Below are 21,462 nucleotides of genomic sequence, written 5' to 3'. Positions count from 1 at the left end.
CCCTTTGTCTCACCTACAGCTTCCCAAAGTTGCTTAACTATTCAAACTGCAGCGGCACTTCTGAAAATTAGGGCTATTTAAAAGGCCTCATTCTTAGGAATTTTCAGCAGGAAAAGCCACAGGAGACAGGCCTGCATCCCCTTGGGGCACCAATTTTTTGTCCCTTCCATAAATCATCTTGCTATTTCTTTAGGTGACAGGGAAGGAAAAGCTACCTGCCTTCAAGTTTTAATACCATGATCGTGCTTGCCCTTTATACTGTTCTTTAATAAATGTGCCACCTACCCTGGAGGTATCTGAACTGTTGGCCGTAATACAGTGAATGCTGCAGCCAAAGTCAGAGCAGGTGTTTGATGAGCACCTGCCACCAGATTTTATTTGCAGAATCATATTTAAACCACAATTCTTCACTAATTTGGAGCACTCAGGTTTTCATTTGTGAGTAGCAAAAGGAGAGGCTTAGATGTCAGAATTCCTGGGTTTGGTTCCAGTTCTGCAGCTAAACTCAATATTGAAATGCTTATAGGTAAAGTAAACTCAATGCCTGCATTTGTTCAAAGACACAGAGAATCACCTACTCCCAGGCATCACCGCCTGATGCTGATGCTGCTTTAGCGATCAGCAGGTGAGAGGTTCCACATGCACCAGGGTACTCAAATGCAAGTTCATTTTGAACTCTGCTTTCTATTAATCAGTGGGTTTTGCTTCCTCTGTTCACAGCCAGCTCTTTGAGAGACTCATTTTCCCTCTTCTAGCATTCTCAGTTTTGCTCGGGGGATGGAGGAATAGAAGATGCAGTTAAAAATACTGTGATGCCATGGTGGGCGGTGTGTCAGAAATAGACAGACACTAGCTTACTGTGAAGAATACTAAGCAATATCCCAGAAAGATAAAGGCATGGCAACAAAAGAAAAGAAAATGCATTTGTGTTCTGCTGCTAGAGGGCTAAATCTGGACTGAAGATACCAAATCAGGAGTGCCGCTTGCGGCCAAGTGTACCATCCTCCTGTCGGCCTCACACGCAAAGTCATCTTACAACAGTGCAATGAGCAGGAGATCAGAAAAACGTGGCTGATGAACAATGTTACCTGCAATTAGAAACAAAATGTACACGAGCTTTGGGGTTTTATGAATATGGTGCAGAAAATCCATAAGAAAATGGACCCAACTGGTATCGCATAGAAAACAGCAGCCTATTTAAACTGAGAAGGAGCTTAGCTCCTTTAACCCTCACTTTAAAGACAAAGTTTTTCAGGGAATAATAGGTTCTTCCCAAGAGGAAGATAAACCAAGCTTGGCTGATGCAAGGAACTATGAGATTATTCAATGGATTTACCTGCTTGATTTTTTTCTGAGGTTTGTGTGTCTCTTCATCCAGCCAGTAACCACAGGGGTAGTATTTCATCCCAAAGGGCTTTACAAATAAGTGTTTCACAAGCAGCTCACCAGGGTCACTTATCCAGCCCTTAAACAAGACACTCCTGCAAAGAGGTCCAAGCAGCTGCTGGACCCTTCACAAAAATACGCAGGCACTGTTTTGCCACGGAAGTGAAGAAGGTTGCATCAAACTGAAACTGCTGGGGGAACTCGGGAAGCCAGACCATGGTGACACCTTCTGGCAATGGTCCAGGGTGCCACAGCCCCCAACACCCGCCTGAGGATGTCCTGTGGGTCTTTAAGGCCCAGCCTGGAGGCAGAAAGAAAAATGCAGAATAGCATGCATGGGTTTGCACAAGCAGGCACCAGTGGGGTTGACACTTCTCTAGATACTTGGGTTACTCAAGTCCTGTAGGTGCACCGAAAGATGGCAACAGCTGTGCTTCTGCAACATACATGCGGACATCTGCTTGCAGGTCAAAGTTAATATGACAGATGAGTGCAAGCTTACGTCTCATGCACGTGGAAAATGGCACCTGTAAAGAGCATAGGGCTGCCAAGGACCAGGGGCCATCAGTCCAGAGAAGGATGCCATCCACTGCTACATCAACTTTGCTTCCAGGAGCCCATGGAAGTGAGATTTCCACCCTGCTGCTCAACTAGACCCTTTTTTTTCTTTATATTGCAAGATATGTTTTGATCCCATCAAAATGTAATATAGCCATAGGCATGAGAATAATCATACCATTAAAAAAAAAAAAAAATCAACATGCGGATACAACCTTAACAAAACACCACTGAAATGCCTAACAAAATAAACGTCATTTAAATGCTGCTATACAGAAACCACAGCCCTACCAGTGCAGATGATTCAAAAGACAAGGTCTAGCAGTCTGCACATCAAATGTTAATACTATTTTCAAATCAAGTCTAAGAGAGGATGACAAGTAATTAAATAGGCCTAATGGGTGTGTAATCAGCATTTGACCATCCTTGCCATAAAAGTAGGTGTCTTCCTGGCCCAAGATGTCTAGGAGAGCCACTGAAAGACAGCTAAGGCTTTTAAAATAGAATTTTTAAAACACCTTCTTTCTTCTCATGTAGATCTATTGAGAGTTTCACTCGATTAAGAATAGGACCCAACCAACTGGGTGAAGTACAAATAACTCTGCGGGCATAGTAAGTGACACAGTAAATGTAGGGCCCATTTGCAGCTTAATTTACTGCCAACAATCAGCAATGTCAAGATTTCAAGCATCTCCTGACAGCCCTATGACAACTGCAGTTACACAGCATTATCTGGTCTTCTAGTACAATCTTTTCCCTCAGACAGCATCATACTGCATTTCACAACAGGACAAGTATACACAGTCAGCCTGCATCTCCTCAGCCCTTATGTCTGGAATCAGGATATTTGGGGGGGGGGGGGGGGGGGGGGGTAGGGGTGTCATGTAGCTGCTTTTACTGCTTTTGACACTGCTCACTTCCACATAGAAGTGACCACCAAATCACAAAATAAGGGAAATTCCCAATATATTAAATGCTTTAACAAAAAGCAGAAATAATGATAGTAATATTTCACCTGAGGTTAGAAAGTTTAATTTTAAAATATTTGGTACAGAATGCTCCCTGTGCATACAGAGACAATCCATCCACTCCTCTAGTTACATACTTGGTCAAACAATCTCTTTTTTTGATTCGAAAAGGAAAGAGTATTTTTAAGATACATTATAATAATGATATACAGACAAACATATCATGAGGTGATCCCTAATGTTGTTACAACACTGTCACCATTTAATCTGGACAATTTTATAACATGAGTTATAAGAAACTGATCACACTAAGCAAAACAATTTTTTAAAAAAGTGAGACACCCTCTCCCCCAAACTACTGACAATAATTTTTTCAAGTCCAATACTGTTTTACTGCAGATAAAATAATCAACTCTGCTAGTGAGGGTAGAAATTCTGTTTCATGTCTTCAAAAACCTGTCATGGTTTTAAGAGACCTCAATACTTGCATAAGGATGGAGTTACACTGGGGGTGGGATGGAGGAAGAGAGGGGGCAGAGGCAATACTGAGCAGAACGAATATCAAATAAAAGGTGCTAATTTTATACTCTAACAAACACAGTTGCTCAAATGTTTGCAAACAACAAACCAACTCCAACAAACTTAACCATATTGTTATTTTAAATGTAATTCATATGGAATTCTACGCCACAAGATTATGAAAAACAGACATGTATACTCTGCAGCAGCATAAAATATAATCCTGTGTACAATCCAAGCATCAATTTTCTCTTCTCTATCACAATCAGTATTCTATCTCAAAGGAGCATCTGTCAGATTCTCCAGAACCAAAAATAGCAGAGACCCTTTTAAACAGAACAGTTTCTGGTTTATATTTATAACTACACTGTACTCGCTGCTGCTGGCTGCACAGCGATGAAATTTGTGCAAGATATAATCAATTACCCAGCTTTGCACTTCATCATGCGGTTAGCTACCGTTACCTGCATCTTACCGTTCAAGCACTCCTCCCCATGCATAGGGTAGAGATTTTAAAACGCAAGAAATATTTGCACAATGAAGAACTAACTGTAGAGCTGACTGACATTACACAGCAAAAACCTAGTGAGAACAAAAACCAAGCACACTGATGTATAAAACAGAGAGCCTACCTGAATTCTTCAAATGCATACATGGCCTAGTAACTACACAAATGCTCTGAAATTTAGAATAATCTTCTTAACGTGCAGGAGGACCATTTAGTTTATCAAACTGCAGCAAAATGCATAATGACGAGACAGTATATTTGAAATATTCTGAAGAGAAAGGGTATGCAGATACTGGCCTGCAGCCTACAGCTCAGCCAGCTGCTGACAAGCAGCAGCTAACAGGGAAAGGCGATAGAGTACCATGTGATCATTCCTGCAAGTCTGATTAATGCAGTATACTCCAAGAATACAGGCTGATATCTTTATTATTCCAGCCAAATAAGTCAAATACTGTACACGACAGGCTCCACGGCTAAATTATCATTCACATGCTACATCAAAATCAGTAAACACAAGCAGAGGATACTAAAGAACTAAGTATATATCATAACCAAAGAGATTAATTAGGCCCATTCAAGCTGATTTTCTTACCTTGTAGAGATATTTTAGTCTGTGTTTTTATTCATATAAACCATCAGTGACAGAACAAAAGACTGCAGCCACAAACCTCCCCTTCCATGAACGCCAGAACATTTTAAGTAGTTTATCTGCTAGAAATCGTTTCCTCTGTAGTCTATCCCCAACCACTTTAACTCCTTCAGCCCTGAATTCATTGCCATAAATCCTATTTGCAATGCCATGTGGGCTTTTTAGGGTTTATAGGGTTAACACCAAGAAATCGCAGCAGTGCAACCGAATGAAGCGGGATAAGAGCCAAAGGAATCATATCTGTGAAATCAAAGACAGGAGATAGGAATGAAGGAAAGTTGAGAATTTCGTGCCATTGCAGTGTGCAAGCAAAGATGCTTCAGCTGCCTAGCAACAGCACACGCAATCTCCACGGCAACAGCGCAGCGAGCGCTGGGGTCAGAGCATCGCTGCTGCACACGCACCCGGCGGTGATAAAGCGGAGGCAACCCCCCCCGGCCCAGCCGCCCCGGCCGCAGCACCCCTGCGCCAGCCACCCTGCACCGGCAGGACCTGCCCCAGTGCCAGTGGCTGGTGGGGAGAAATGGGAGTGACAAGGCACCCCGGGCACGGGGATGAAGTTTGCACCTACTCTACGTAGGGCGGTCCCACCGAAGCGGAGCGTGGAAGCACACGGCCATGCTCCTGGAATAGCTCAGCAGTGGACAACTCATCTGCTCCTCTGAAACAACGTGTCCCGGCAGCATTGCATGCCCTGGTTGAATAAACAACAGCTCACAGCGCAGGGGAACAGACCCCAGAGCACCAGGAGCCAGAGCTCATCACCCCCATAGCAAGCCCATGGGAAAATCTGGACATGTAAGAAACACATGCTGGACAACCGCCATTATCCATTCACTCAGGGATTGCATGGGTCTCATTCACAGGGAGGCTTCACCAAGGCTCCCGATGGCCCCAGCTGAACTCAGCAGCGTGCTCAGGAGGGACGGGAGGAGGTTCTACCACGCGGCTGGGCACACTCCGGTTTAGCCTCAGCACCTCTGCCACAACAGTCTGCAGCCATCTAAGGATGCCAGCGCAGGCCAGGCGGAAGGGGAACAGGCTCTGCCACACGGCTGCTGGCTAGAGAGCAGACTAAGGGAGAGGATTGCTGGAACTGATGGAGATTGAAATCCAGGGAAATCAACACCTCACCTGGGAGGGAGAAATTATGGGGCAGTGGGAGAACACACCGCCTGGGAAAGTCAGGAGGAGGCAGCAAATTCAAAGTCTCCTCAGGGGCTGCCCCCCACCTTGGCTTGCCTCTTTCTTTTACTGCTAGGGCTCGTTTCCAGTACAAGGAACCAGTTTCTCACATGGAGGATTTTGGCTGGCGTTTGAAACATCCAGACCCAACTACAACTCCTGAAGAGCCTGAGGTTCACCCTGCTCTAGGGCAGCGGCTGCCCCACTGAGCTACAGGATTCAGAGACTGGAAAAGCATCCGCAGTAGCAGCCAGCCACATCTCCTGGGCACAGCAATCTCCGACAGGCCGCAGTAACTGCGGCATGTGATCCCATGGCTCTGAAAAACACAGGCAGAAAGGGCTGAAGTGAAAGGGAAAGGCACTCATGGCAAAAAAAAAAAAACAGCACTGGAAAAAGAAAATCCACATTTATTTGGGGCATGGTGTTTTTATTGCAGTAGTGACCTTGGGTTTAATTTTATTTCATTTTAAACAAATGCAATAGTGTTAAGTGACAATAAAGGCACGCTGTAGGAACACTAAAACACATGCAGTCACACCATCTGACAGAAATTAATTATTCCATAAGCATCCAGAAAGAGAGGGACTGTGAGGTAGGTGCTTCTGGCTGGGGCCTAATAAAAGATTAAAAGTAGCAGAGAGGAGAACAATGCAACCGTCAGGAAAAGTCATCTCCCATGGTCAGGCTGAACTTCACTAGAAGCATCCTTACTATATACAGCCAGGCAAAGATGAGGTAGCTCCTTGTCAGCAACTGTTCTGCCACTGACTTGGTAGGAAACAAGTTTTTACCTTCAAAGTCAGAGCTAGCCAAGATCCCGCAGGGGTGAATGAATGAAGTCCAAACTTCTGTTTTCTTGTTCATCCCAATCTTCTTCTGACTTGAAATCACATAGAAGAGGGCTGTTTTTCACTTGAAATATGTTTATTTTTCATGCTAGCTAAAATAAAGACCCTTCTACAGAACTAACAGCAAACGTAGTGTACTGTTTCCCCTAATCATTCTCCTTGAAACAGAGCTGACAAAATCACTTTCTGGTCTTCCTATTTCTGCAACTTCTTAAGAGCCACTATGCAATTAAAGAGTCAACTGTTCAAGTCAAGGCTTCCCTCATCAATGAGTTCACTGTGAAGGACTCGAAAGGCAAACACCCTCCAGAAAGTTTTCATATTCAGTAGAGGTCAGCTGCTGAAGGGTTTCAGCACAATAACTTTTTTGACTTAATTTTTTTTAGGCAGCACTTTCATAACAGCTCACAGCACTACAGACAGCAAGAGCATGGCTCCTATCCTGTGAGATAACAGAGAGTGTAATTTCTCGTTAATTAATTACTAGGATTCCCATACTAGATGGTAAGATCCGAGACCATCATGTCATATCGTCAATATGAATGAAGTTCAGCATGCAGTTACCTAACAGAGCTGACAAGAGCTTCAAAAAGTCATATGAATACACGCAACGGCCAAATATATAAATAAATGCAGGATTATAATACCTCCTGATGACTTTTTAGCAAAGACAACTGTAACTTCTCTTGCTCTGAGCCAGACTGAAGGTCTTGAGAAGCAGACAGAAGGTACGTCAGAAACCACAGCCAGCAACAAAATTTTTTACAAGGAGTTGTTTATTCCCTGCCTGGGTGTATAATCAGTCCAGACCTTTGATGAAAAATGTCCCACACTTTACCACAAAATGAAATTACATCACAGAAAAGAAAAATGACACTAAACATAGTCATGGTGGGGCAATTAATGTAATGGGAACTGAGGGACCCACATCCCTTCTGATCCGAGGCCGGATAGATGTGGCAATGGGGGCTCCTTCCTGCCGAAGATCAGTAGCTTTTGGAAAACAATTTGCAGTTTTAATTCCAGGCTTTAACAAACAAGACTGAGATAGAAGTGGCTATCCTTGATGAAAGCTTGACAAAGCAGTAAAGGATACAAAAAAAAAGCCTGGAAATACGATAAACCAGACCAAGGCAGAGGATAATGGTGAAATTTCTGGCATTAGCTAGTATTTAAGTGGTGTACAAGGGCCCTGTGTTGATACCCTGCATAAGAACTTAACCTCCCCAAGAATAACAGCTTTGTTATTGGTATTCAGTGTATCAGTGTATCACTATTGGTCCTCTTGACCTGAGATTCCACCAAAGCCATAGCCAGATGCAAGGTGGCATTATCCGATCAGAAGCAGACTGAGATATTTTAATGAGGTAACCATTTATTCCCTTGCTGAAGTAAGGAAAAAGTCACTAACACTGTGGACCTCTGTCATTAAGCCTGTATTATCACTATGCTGAAATGATATTCAGACCACTCAAAAAAAACCAAAAACAACTGCACTGGGAAATCCAGTAGTCACTTCAATTCATGAAGAAGAAAACAGAAGGGAGAAGAGAAATGAGCCAACAAGAGCATATATAGTCAGTATAAATCCACAGCAGCTCTAACATTTCTGCCCAGTGGAAAATGTGGCAATCACAGACAGCATCCCAGAATATGTTGAAAAATCCCCTTTCAATAAAATTTTCTCTGAGTTCAAAAGTCTTTCTTGGGCTTAAGAAAATAAGATTTAAAAGGATTATTGAAATAGAAGGAGGAACAGCTACCCTAGTTTGTTCAGGTACTGGGAAAACTGTGGACAGAATTACGGTGCCCTAAAGTTTACTGAACAATGGTATACTCAATACTGGCATTTTGACTCAAACCTTCAGCTGTTAAAGGAAAGGAGGGTGGGTGGAAATGAACTCTTTTTTCTTCTTCTCTTTTCATCAGCGGGATTTCTAGTCTACATTGCCTTAAAACACTACATGAATTCTGATGCACGAGAATAGTCCAATCCACATTTCAGACTGCTCCTTTAACTCTCTGGTCTTCACTGTGGCCACTAAAGTCTGACTTTGTGAAGTTAACCTTCACAAAAAAACCAAATCCTACCTGTGTTCCCTCCTCATTTATACAGCTTGAAATTATCCACATCAACATTTGCACAGCAAAAATCCATTTTCTCCCCGCCCCCAGATTTGGCCCCAATACACCTCATGCTCTGCAAATCTCAAGGCTTGGCCCGACCACAGGACAGCTGATGTGAGGTCTTCCCCATGATTTTCTCCCACGGCTTTACTCATATCATACTGGGAGTAGCACATACCATTTTCATTAACAGATACTCTGTACCAGGTGCAGGCAAGCATACAGCATCTCACAGGGCTGAAATGGGATGTTCTTCCAAATACAGCCCCATCTGCCTTATTCTAGCGCCTACAGGACGGTGCACTGGAGTGAACTAGAGACAATGGGATTCTTACAACACAGCACAGATTAATTTGAACAACACCACAAACAGAAGTTGCCTTAGCAATTATGAATTACGCTGCCTCAACATTCACCTGACAGCCACAGCATCTTATACCTGCTACACCTTCGCTGATTAGTATCTTAATCTGTACAAGCAGAGCACAAGACATAGAGGACTCTTTCAGACAAAATAAGAGGAAGTGTAGGCTTCCATTTGGAAACTTCCTTTGAGCTAGTCCTAATTAGTCAATTTGACTTTTTCCAAGTTGTGAGGGATTAAGTGGGGAAAAAAAAGAAAAGATAAGTGGGAGGCTAAAACTAGACGAGTGTTATCACCACTATCAAATGACACATCAACAGATATGAAAAGAGTATCTGAATAAACCATGGTCATCCACTAAAGCACACGTTGACAATAAAACATTCTGATGCTTACGTGGGGTGTATACATCGTATATAAACACACAAAAACATGTATACTTTAGATGTGAATAAAAATAAAGGTAATCACACACCACCATAAATACTCTGACTTCTTTCCATTTTCAAAAAAGCCAGCGGCCTAGATCTTATAAGCATTTAAATTATACAGTGGCGTGTTTGCAGTCAAAAGTAGCAGCCAACATGAACCAAGGAACTTCCCACACACAGATGAACACATTAATGCCTACTGTACTAATTTATTATCAGGTATATTGGCAGGCCAGAAGTTATTCTGTATGGAAAATATCAGAGTCTACTTGACATCTTCTCTGGTAAACATTAGAAGAGTACTCCTAGTAACAACTGAGTCGTCTTATACCTTGGCACTCTCTAGTCAAATGGTAGGATGTAGGCAGGAGAAATATCAGGGCTGAATTTTATGCTTCTGCTTCTATCTGCCAAAAGTAGCCTCACTACAGTCGATAAAACTCCATGGGTACATGTACCTGTTGAGCAAGCTCTCTGCAGCACAAGATCACAGTGCAAGGTCTTAGGAGCTATTAGCTTATGAGGACTTTACATAGACATAATGTCAAAGCTCAGACCAGATAATGGCCCAGAATTTCACCCGAACACATAAGGATTATTCACTCATGGCAGAGAATTTGCCAAAACTTGGCTGCATTGCTATCACATTAAGATGTATAATGCCCCTGCTTCCACCGGAAGTTTTAACAAAACAATAGAGTCCTAGTGCTTTAGTTAATACTTGCATGCTCTTGGAAAAAAGCCTGCATGTTCAGAGCAGACAACCACAAACAAAAGAAGAACACATTTTTCTTTCCCTGATAACTGATGCAAAAGATGTTAGAATAAACGTGTGAATGAATTATTTGTTATATACCCTGGAATTCTTTGTTCAGAAACAGCTTCCTACAGCAGCACCACACATAAACGGTGTCAATTTCAGAACATCATTTGCTCACTTCCATGAGAACATGCAAAAGTTTTGACTCCTCCAAGGCTTCAGGACAGCCTAGCACCCATCAGCAGCTTTACACACACACCCATAGGACCTTGCTGGCAGGAGGGAGGTGCAAGTGGTGTGATGACACTGGAGCTATGCCTCTACCCAGAGAAAGGTGACACCAACATCACACTGGTCAGGTTCTGGGCTACCTTGTACCAACAAGTCCTTACTCCAGTAAGGCTTTTGACACTGTCTCCCATCACATCCTCATAGAGACAGTCATCACTATGTATAAATATGTGATGGGGGAGTAAAGAAGACAGAGTCGGACTTCTCAAAGGTGACAGGACAAAAGGCAATGGGCACAAGTTTTGAAATACAGGAAATCCAGCTCAAACATAAGACAAAAGTTTTCTACCATGAGGGTGGTAAAACACTGGCACAGGTTGCTCAGAGAGGCTGTGGCATCTCACCATCCTCGGAGATATTCAAAACTCAACTGGACGAGGTCCTGAGCAGGGAGTTGGACTAGGTGAACTCCAGATGTCCTGGCTGATCTCCACAACTCTACGTGATTCTGTGAGCAGGACCTTCCCATCAGTTGGGCATAGCACAGCTCGCTCCCAAAGCGTGCCTGGGTGCTACAGCAGCTGCAGCGCAAGAAACATGAGGTCATTCCCACAACCTCTCCCCTTTGTGATAACTCATCTCATGTGGAATTTATCTACTGACAACATATACTCCCTAAGTAAAATGCACATAGCGGAGGAAGATTATACATAATCTTTAACAAAAAACGTCAATGCATTTAGACTGCAAAGTTGAGACTTCATGCTGCCTTCTTCCTGTAAGGCTGGAGGAGAGTTACAGGTGGCCACAAGTATATTCGATAACACAGGAGACAACTCAGGGATGCCTTTCTCTGAAATGCATGCAGCTTGGCAACACAGTGCTCTGTAAAGGGTCAGTGCAGCGAAGGCATGGGTTTCTGCCAGCTTTACCAATTTCTTTGCAGAGCATCAGCAAGACCCAGTGTTTCTGAGCCAGATGTAGCAAGGACATAAGTTGTATGACATTCCATGCCAAATCAAAACCACAGCAGGCAGTTTAAGTTGCAAAGTATTGTTTTAAATATCATGTTTGTATCCTTTATTTGTTTTTCACATAAAGACTGAAGATTGAAAAAACGAATCTTTTTTAAGGACCTGAGAAATATCATAGCTCCTGCTCTTTGCTGCTCCTGCAGGACTCCTTGGAGAGGGTTCACTGGTTTTTTTTCAGTGAAACATTATTAGGTCTCACACTTTAATTAAAGAAGGTGTCAAAATGAACACAAAAAATATCTTTTTTACATAAGCCGCACATTACACTTTAGAGTCAAATGCCTGTAAATTACAAAATCAGCATCACAGCAAAAGCCTTTACACAATCCATGAAACTGGGCAGCTTTCAGGACCCCACATCATCTGAATATCATCAGTTCTCCACTTTCCAGTGCTACTGGGGATGAGATTCTGTTTCCTAACAAAAGGACAAGCACTAACATTCCTGAAGAAGCAAAGCAGTAACACAAACCCCATGTTGGGGGCACCTTGCTTCGCTTTCTACATCCAGAATTTTCCATACCTCTCCTAATTTTCCTGTGAGTTATGTAATAAGAACAGATTTCTAGGCTGGGGAACAGATGAATGAGGGAAGCCACAGCCACACTGCTTGCTTCAGGGCTGCATAGCAAGGTTACTGACGAAGTCTGAATTCTCATTTTGGCTCTGCCAACTCCCAGGCCTTTGCTCAACCCACAGTCTGAACTAGGGAGGTCTTTGACAAATTGAACCATATTGCAACCGCCCCAGCAGCCCCCAAGCCCCGGCCACCCACCAGTACTGTTCAAGACCACATGACGTTTCTTGCAGCCAGAAGAAACTAGGTGAGCTCAAGAGGAAGAGCAGAATAGGAGGTCATGCATACATGCTACTTGCCCAGCTACAATTGCATGGCTTATCATTTCTCAACTGAATGGTCATATTTTCTCATTCAATCTTTAAAAAAAAAGACCTACTTAGGCTATACAACAGTGACTAATTACCTATGGTACGGCTAGTAGCATTTTTACAGCCAAGTAAGGAGCAGTAGCACAAATTGCCCTACACTACCATGAATCAAGCTTAGTACTATACCTATTGCTTCCCTACCTGTGCTGACTAGGTCCTTTTCATCACTCAGGCTAGACTAGCGGGCAAGCCACGCAGAACACATCCGGTCTGTCTCACAACCAGGTTGCAACCTTGGGAAAAGCAATGAGGTATACTTTTGTTCATCCCAAAACCGCACAAAGAGGATGTGCAGGAACAGGAAAGGACAGAAGGGGAAATCGGGAGCGGGTTTTGCAATCAGAGTGGTCTTGGCTCCAGATCCACTGACTGGTTTCTGTACACCAAACCCCAGAACAAACTGCAGCAAATGAAAGTTTTTCCCTCCCAGCAGTGCTCACTGCTGAAACACTGCGTAGTCTTGCTGCCATCCTGCCTGGCATTGCTTGGGGTTCAAACCAGTTGCCTGAAAAAGGTGCCCAAGCACATGTTCAGTGTCTGGCATCAAGCTGGGCTCTGGTCTCCCACAGGTCATGGCCATCAGCCACACATCCATCACACGGGCGCTCCAGAGCATTTGAAATGAAACTGGGCCTCAATTCAGTTTAGACAACTGACTCGTATCTTCGAGTATTAAATATTTATTCATAAGCCATATGCTACTTCCCTCATCTTTGGGGGCAGAGAGAAGTGAGCGTGACCTGTCCTCTAGCATGAGATCCATTTGTCTTTCCGAGCATTAATGACTTCCTGAAGGAAATGATCAGGTCATCACAGATAAACATCCCAGTCAAATCCTGGCATAGCTGATTTCTAATGAATGAAGCCACAGAGCAGTCAGCGCATCCCAGTGACCTTGAAAGGGAAGAGAAAAGTAGCAAGGCTCTGCTAATGAACTCCCGAGACTCATAAAATAAGAGATCATCACAAAACTACAAATACTATCCCAAAGCTTACTCCCCTTGCTCACAAAATTCCTACTAAGTTTCCAGCCACAGACAGGCATCACTATTCTTCCACATTTTGAATTCACATTTCTATCTCAGAGCACTGCAGAGCCACCTAACCTGACGTCTGCTCTTTCCAGCCTCATATTCCTAGTTGCATTCCCCATATTGGCTGCAAATAGCTCAAGCTCTCTTAAGGTAGAAGTATTTTGCTTTCCCAGCTACTGCCATGGGCACTACCGCTCTTCTCTCTGCTACCCTAGGCTGCTATTAGATAAGCACAGTATTAACTGACATTAGTATTATCAGTTGGCGCCTGGGAAATACAAGCAATGCTGGACCCTTGGGATGCCTCTGCTCCAGGCTCACCACCCCCTCCACCTGCCCTTTCTCCAAAGACATGCCAGCAGTAGCTGAATATTACCTTTGGCACTGTAGTGGTATAGGGCTGAGGACAGAGATCAGCCTTTACAGCTGCCCCCCTCCACCCCGGCCCCCCCAGGAACAGAAAGGTGCTGGGCAGAGTGGAAAAGAGCTGAAATATATGTTGGGTCAGTACGTCCACAGGATCAGCAAGAACAGGTCAAAGGAAACTCAGTAAGGACAGTGGAGGAGAGGATCTGATACGCTGGGAAGAAGGATATTTTGTGCCCTTTGTGGGATGTAAAATCTGAAGGGTAGATACTGGTCCCACAACCAGACTATGCTGACCTCACCCCCTGTCCCTTAGGTTCTCAATCCCTCCAAAAGCTATTATCATTTAACAGTATTGTTGATGCTTGAGGGTGTCCTTTCTGGTACAAGTGTCGTGACAGATCCATATGGGGTGGGTTATCATTGTGCCCCATGTCCCCAACATCAGTATGGCCAGGAGATCCTCTTCCCTCTGCACTTCACTAAATTGTGCAGCTTAAGTTGCTGCAATATTTTTATATTCCACCGGTTTAAGGGATTCAGCAACAGCCACAGTGATCTTCAGCTTATAATCACACAACTTTCTTCTCTAATTTGTCTTTCTTTTTCAACTCTTCTGAAACCATTTCAAAAATGCTGCTGTGATAACCTTCTCTCTCCTCTCTCTTCTCCCCATACAACTCCAAGTCTAAAATGCTTCCGTCTCTGACACCTTCCCTTCAGTTTATTGTTTATCTCTGTCTTACAGACCCTTTCATCCCACCACAGTTCCCAAGGTGTCAGGAACATAAACAAAATGTTCCCAAGGAGCGTAAGGAACAAAAGGGTGATGGCAGCCCAGATTATTCCTCAACAATCCCACACTTACATAAACAGAAGGTAGCACTCAACAAATGAGTAGTGGAAAGAAAAAAGGGTATAGAGAAGTAACTATAATAAAAGCGTATGTGAATCTGCTCAGGAATACTGAAATACTAGGAGGTTTTTTTCAGTTTATCTTTGAAAATGTGCTTTATCTGCATATTTTGGACCAGACAGAGGTCCAGAGGGGTCTTTGGCCTCTTTTGACCAACATACTGAGTTCTCCTCCAGCAAATATTCAGCATGCAACACTTGCAAGTTATCACTGCACAAACACAGGAGATTCCTCGCTGAAGAACCGTATAAAGGAAACTGTCACGGAGCCAAAATATTCTCGTGTGACAGCCAAGCTTCTTGCAACTTCCCAAATAAGGCCGTGACTTTAAAGAGCATGTCTTTTCAAAGCCTCATTGATTTTCATCGCCTCATGAAGAAGTACACTGTTTATGTGTCTGGGTGTGCTGATATTAAAACAGGATGAGATGGGCACAGCTCGGTGGTTTCAAAGCCCGGTTTCCAGACAAAATGAACCAAGTAATCACAGGAAGCTTCTAGAAGCTGAAAGCACCCCTTTGGCCACTATTTTGGAGTCATTCCTTGTGCAAGCTGAAACTAGAAGGGGTGAAGATGCTAACAGGGACAGCCGGCATTTCCTAGTATTCTGTGGATAGATTTCAAGGGAATTTTGAAGCGCAGTATTACATTCCTTCCAGACTCCCAAAGTCCAAAGGTTTTTGCATCAGAGGTAGAATTCATGCTAAAGTTCAGGCCAGGTTTCAGGTCACCTCTCTATTTTTCAAATACCAGGAAAAAAAAAAAAGCGCTATGGAATTAGATGAAATTTGCTGTATCTAATTCACATTTATTATCCATTCTCCTCCTGAAGTCACTCTAATAGTTTCGGTTTGGCAAATTGTTGAAAATGACTGGTGCTTCCGTTCTGCTACTTATTTTACACTTGAAGCACAGCACTATGAAATCAGAACTTTTTTGCACAATCCTTTGAAAACAAAGCAAGTCCTTAAAAAACACCCTACAGAAAAATTCGCAGGAGGTCTCAGCCATTCCAGTTATCCTGCCTTTGCAATTATAATGTGTCCATTCCTGTAATAATCATATGGCAAAAAATATACTCACAGAACTTTAAAGCCATGGACAGAAAAGGAAGAAAAGCAGTAAGAAAGTGGGTCAGTAGAGCTTGTGTATATTGAAAGCACAAGCTGGTTAGGTGATGGCTATTCAGAAGGTACATGCTGTGGTGTTACATAGGCACAAAGGAGAAAAAAAGCCAAAGGAAACCAGTCCAAGCCAGAGCCAAGTAATACATGACAGTTGTACCTAAACACCGAGCAAATAAAACTTGGTATCTGACTTCAGGCAACTCCAGCACGACTCATGACTTCTTCTAGTCTATGTGCTATGTAAGCAGGGGAGAGTGAGCTTCCAGCACATGAGCGGTGCTGGAAGCAGGGTCTCTCTTGCACAAAGTGTTGACCTGAGGTGAAACTAGTCCCCACCCTCTCCACCTTGGTCATGCATTCACACCCCTGCCTTTACCCTGTGGAGCACCACGCAGCCACCAACCAGGTCAAAAGCTGGCTAATCCAACAGAAAACTGATTAATTTTCTTTGGCTGGATTAACAAACTAACAAGACATCCCACAACAAAATGCTCGCAAAGTCCCACATGAGGACAGTGATGAGAAGGCTCTTCCAGAGCCAGGGGGGATAAACACGCAATTACATCAGTTTAGGCATAACTAATAATGTGTCCTGTAGGGTTTATCTACATGAGAAAACTCTGGAAAGGTAATCTGAATTAGCATTTCTGTAACAAATCAAACCACTTCAGATCCCTGCAGACACCCTCATTATTAATTAAATCAACCCTATTTCATATTTAGTATATTTCACTTTGATGTGAGTTAAGCTTAATCAAATTAAGGTCACTTGAACACTGAATCAGAGAATATATACAATGGTTCCATTTAGTTTACCTAATTTACTTTACTTTCATATTTTGGGTGATTTGGATAAATTTTCCTTCACATCCTTGTGCAGACAGCTTTAGAATAGAGAGAGACAGCAGAGAACAGAAGAAATGCTGGAAAACCCCCCCAAAAAATCAAGAGTTTTGAGCTGTCAATTAATTCATTCCCCAGGAAAGGGGTACTAGGAGCTGCGTATCCTGCTGAGGACACGCTGGCGGAGCTGCTGCATGCTCACTCTCCATGAAGGCTCTTCTGGCCTCTCCATCTTTACCGAAGTTCCTCTGGAGCCCAGAGGCTGAAGAGAGAGAAACAGATCCCGCAAGTCGTCACCTCTCCATCCTCCTGCATTTGCAATACCTGAACAGATGTTGATGGGCCATGAGAAATGCAGGTCCTGAAGGAAAATGAGACAAACCTCAAGGAAGCTGAAGCGTTTGATGTGGTTATTTTTTTAAATAGCAGGTCACTAAAATATTTGACATGATTTGTACTATTAGGAAAACACAGCAATTATCAAAGTTGTTTTTAATAAAATAACAAAAATCATAAAAGCCCACTTCTTTAGGCACATGTGTTAAAGTCACTATGCATGTTTATTCACACTTTTAAGGTCTTATTCTGCTTACCCTGCTCCAACACTTAAAACATCACCACTGAGTCTTCGAGCAAACTCCCTTCACATTCCTCTTACGTGACTATGCTTTTCACCATTACAGAGATTTTTCTGTATACACAGATGTGTAGACAAATGCACTCTGTCGTATTTAGGGCACCAGTCATCTAATATTTTCTGCGATGCAGGTACCATCTGTGAAGCTGAACTGCAGTTCCGGCCTATCATACTGACATGGATGTTGGGGAATCAGAGATGGAAATTGATATTAGATTATGAACCCACTGCATTCAAATAGAAGACAAGGACTCTAGCAAGGTCAGGCTTAACCATAGCCTCCTACACCGAGAATACCTCCAAAACGTTTGTTCAGGGAACCTTAAACTGCGTTGTTTGTTTTGCAGCACCCAACTCAGGATTATCATCTTATAAGGGTCACGGAAGGTGTCCAAATCACCGAAGCAAAAGGATGATGAACAGACCCTGATGGCAATAACAGATGACAGCTGGTGTCAGGGTGCAACTAAGTCTGCAGTGACAGACTTTGACCAAACTGACAAAGAGATCAAAGACTGGAGACCAGTGTCAAGAATAAGAGGCCATAGAAAGCATTCCTGAGTAAGGAAGAAGGGCTATTGTTTTAGCAACTTAGCGTGGAAATCCTTAGCAAACCACTGGGTTAATCAGACCATGCAGTGATTTCAATTTGAGGTCCTGGAAACATGAAGTCACCACTGAGAGGAGGGTCAGACATGGAGCATCATTTCCAGTTGGGCTGATGCACCCTGGCCTCACCACAGCCTTCCCTCCCACCCCTCACAGCACCGCTGCCATGATGCTGACAGACATCTACACAGCTCCATGGTGAACTGGTTCAAGGGAATGGAGCCAGCTGAAAACACCACCGCTCTGCTTTCAGACTAGTAGCGCTGACTAAACCAGACCTGCACCAGTACCAGCGCCAGAGCCCCACCGCGCTCAGGACAGTGGTGACAGCTAAATGCACGATGTGAGGCATTCACCCCGCATACCTCTGAACAACCTTCATAGCTTGATACATGTCCTTGTGTGCATTTATTGCTTTTACAAACTCATTTCCATCTTCCCTAGTTTGCTGCCTGGCTTAGTCTCCCCTCTGCTATTTCTGTAACGCTCTCATATTTCATACCATGAAATTTTAAAATATTATGCTGGCTCAGGTTTTTTGAGATCCTGCAAAGGGCTGCAGTCATGCAGTTCCGGCACTACTTTTGTTTAGTAAGACAGGACAGAACAGACAAGCAGGCCCTCACAGCTCATCCTTGGGCAACATCTTGAGGACCACAAACCAAAGGGGAGTTCCCTGGGGTCAACATGACAGGCCCACGGAACCCCCACTACACACACACGTGCTCCTCAGTTACGCTAAACACTCTGCCCCTCTTTCCATTCACTCCTCATTTACGTTTTTGCTCGTGAACCCCGAAAGGGAAGGACCTGCCTCACCTGCCTGGGACAGCTCCACCAGCACCAGCCCCCCCGCCGCTTCTCAGCAAACCCGCTCCTCGTACCACCCGCCTGCCTCCTCCGTTCCCCTGAAGACGGGCTGTTTTTTGACTTACAGCCAGGTTTTCAGTTAATAATTGTTCGTTGGGGCGTGGCAGATATATTTTAAACAAGAGATGCTTATGTTCCTATTTGTATATGTTAAAAGTGAGGACTTCCATATGCAGGATAGGAATAGGGCAGGTTTTGGCTCCCTTCCTAAAAGCTACCCAATTTGCCTCACTGAGCTTTGCCCTCAAATGAAGAAGCCGTCACTGCTCCATTAGACCCCAATCCTGTCAATACTTGCACATATACTTAGATTTATTACGGTCAGTGGTCTTACCACAATGGTCATTAGGTTCACAAACATCAAGGATACCGTTTCCAGTAATAAGGTCAAGAATGCGCACAAGTCTTTTCAAGATTAGGACCTTAATGCCACAGAATCAGCCAGCTTTCCTCCTGCCTCCAGCATTAGATGTAGGCAGCTGAACTCCCTGAGGATGCAGGGGGGCGGCCGTCTCCACGCTGACCTGCGGGTAGAGCGAGGCACTGCTCTGGACCACTCCTGGGTTTGCGGTGAGCTAGACGGCCCCGGGGATCACCACTTGCCATGGCAGCGGTGGTGGCAGTTGTATGTGATCCATACGCTGTGAACTACCATTTGACAGCTCAACGCCAATTAAAACAAACGCAGAGCTAAGAGTCAGCGGGTCAGGCTCAAGGAGGAACCATCACAACGCCGGACTACCAGTGGAGTCGTAAGACGGTGTTGTGAATTACGGATCACGTTGGCAGCTGCTGGCAAAGCAGCACGCCACTGAACTCCTCTAATGGAAAACACTAAATGTGCTGCAGTGCAATGAAGGGACATAACTCCTCATTCCACCCACTCACAGGTGGTTCTTACTACCACACAAGTGAAACAACAAACAGGGACAGATAATAAAATGTTCCGTAAGCATACAGGTAAAATGAATATAAATCCATGTTCTCTCTCTTCCACTTACCTGACTAGTCAAAGAAATTAATTACCTGAGAATAGCAAGGCTGCTTTATTTGGATGACTCAAATCCTTCTCAACGGAACATCTGTGTGATCAAAAATTGACTTAGATTCACCTAGATGATTTATTTAGTTATTTAATAGAAAGATTATCATGCAAATGTATTGCAGCACTCAACACTAATTCATGACAAAGTCAGAATATTAAAGTTACCTCATTCTGTCAAAATACGCTAGTCCAGTATTTCTCTCATTTTAAATCACAAATCCTTTTCAAAAAGGAATTCACAGATTATCCTAAATCCCAGTACTGTTTGACAGGTGGGAATGAGAGTGACAGACAAAACAGACTTGTTTAATAAAATTATGATTTTTAGTATTAAAAACATTTTAAGTGGCTAATAACAACAGTAAGGAGCTAACAGTCATGAGTACATACATACAAATTACATTAAAATGTGTGCATATGTGGATGATTTAAACTTCCTTGTTTCTGATTTTTGTAGGCATTTCTGTTTTCTGTAGGCATTTTTGAACTCTCTTTTAATGTCCTCTCGACCACAAACCACCAGTTGAGTAGTGCTGGTCTATTCAGTACTGAAGACATACTCCTACTCATCCAACACACATGCACCAGACTTACTTCCAATTACAGCCTTTTTACTTGTATTTACTTTTTTAAGCTAACCTTTTATCATGAGCATTCAACAGTCCTGGTTGTGTTCAGCTGTTCCTGCTTCATGCAAACATACACCCATGGAGCACCACAGCAGCCGACACCCTGATCTGAGTACAGCTACAGGGAAAAAAGCATACAGCATGCAGTTAAAGGGCTTACAGTGACCACAACCCTGCTCCACGCTAATACCATTTCAGTGTATTTTCTAGATCCCCTTGTTACTGAGGGAGTGGCTTACCAAGGAGGGATAAAGGAAGGAAGCACGGGAAGGACGCAACACACGTGCTGACTAAGAAGAGCAGCGAATGATTGGAAAGGGAAAAGAAGAAAGAGGAAGGAGTGAAGGGACAGCGATACACAGTGAACTTCACTATAATGCTTAGCACTTAGTATAAATATGCTTGCCATCCTCAGAAATGCTTTTTGAACAGAAGACTCCATTCTACCAAAGCAAGGACTTCAACAGGACCAAATTTAAGCATATCCTTGAATCCCGTGCTAGACTGAGACCTAGCTACTTAATCATCCTAATTCCCTCTCAGATAAGTATTGTCATCCTCCAGCAGATAAAGAAATGAAGCCAAAAAGGTTAAGAGATTTAGCAGCCACAGACCAGCCAAGGAAGCACAGCACCTCTGCACCATAGAGCTCACCACAACAAAGACCAGGCCTCAACAGCCTCACTGCAAAGCCGGAGCCAAACTACATCCTCACCACTGGAGCATCTACCCGTGCCTGCACCCGTGGCACACTACAGTTCACAGTACTACATCTGGCTGAGTTGCACTACGCAGCTTCTTTGTTTTGCTGCTTTATTTTTTCCCCAGTAAATCACAGAAAACACGTCTATCCATCCTGGCACCTATG

General features: G+C 43.5%; 1 protein-coding gene across 5 annotated transcripts in view; it reads right to left on the bottom strand.

Annotated features, from left to right (window-relative positions):
* The window catches only part of EVL (Enah/Vasp-like), a 156,755-nt gene that overhangs the window by 128,410 nt on the left and 6,883 nt on the right, over positions 1 to 21,462 (bottom strand). Inside the window, exon 1 of one of the 5 annotated variants that reach the window (XM_064460753.1) lies at positions 10,942 to 11,159. The exons of 3 other annotated variants lie outside the window; for them this stretch is intronic. In XM_064460753.1, coding sequence (XP_064316823.1) covers positions 10,942 to 11,144 — 203 coding nt within the window. In that variant the 5' untranslated portion in view covers positions 11,145 to 11,159. Of the gene's footprint in view, positions 1 to 4,063; positions 4,130 to 10,941; positions 11,160 to 21,462 lie in introns of those variants that run through there. One more of the 5 variants, XM_064460755.1, reaches the window with a different exon arrangement.

This window comes from Phalacrocorax carbo, chromosome 9, assembly GCF_963921805.1.
Source record: "Phalacrocorax carbo chromosome 9, bPhaCar2.1, whole genome shotgun sequence".
Taxonomy (NCBI): domain Eukaryota; kingdom Metazoa; phylum Chordata; class Aves; order Suliformes; family Phalacrocoracidae; genus Phalacrocorax; species Phalacrocorax carbo.
The sequence above is the reverse complement of the archived record's forward strand: the minus strand, read 5'-3'. Positions and strand labels throughout refer to the sequence as shown.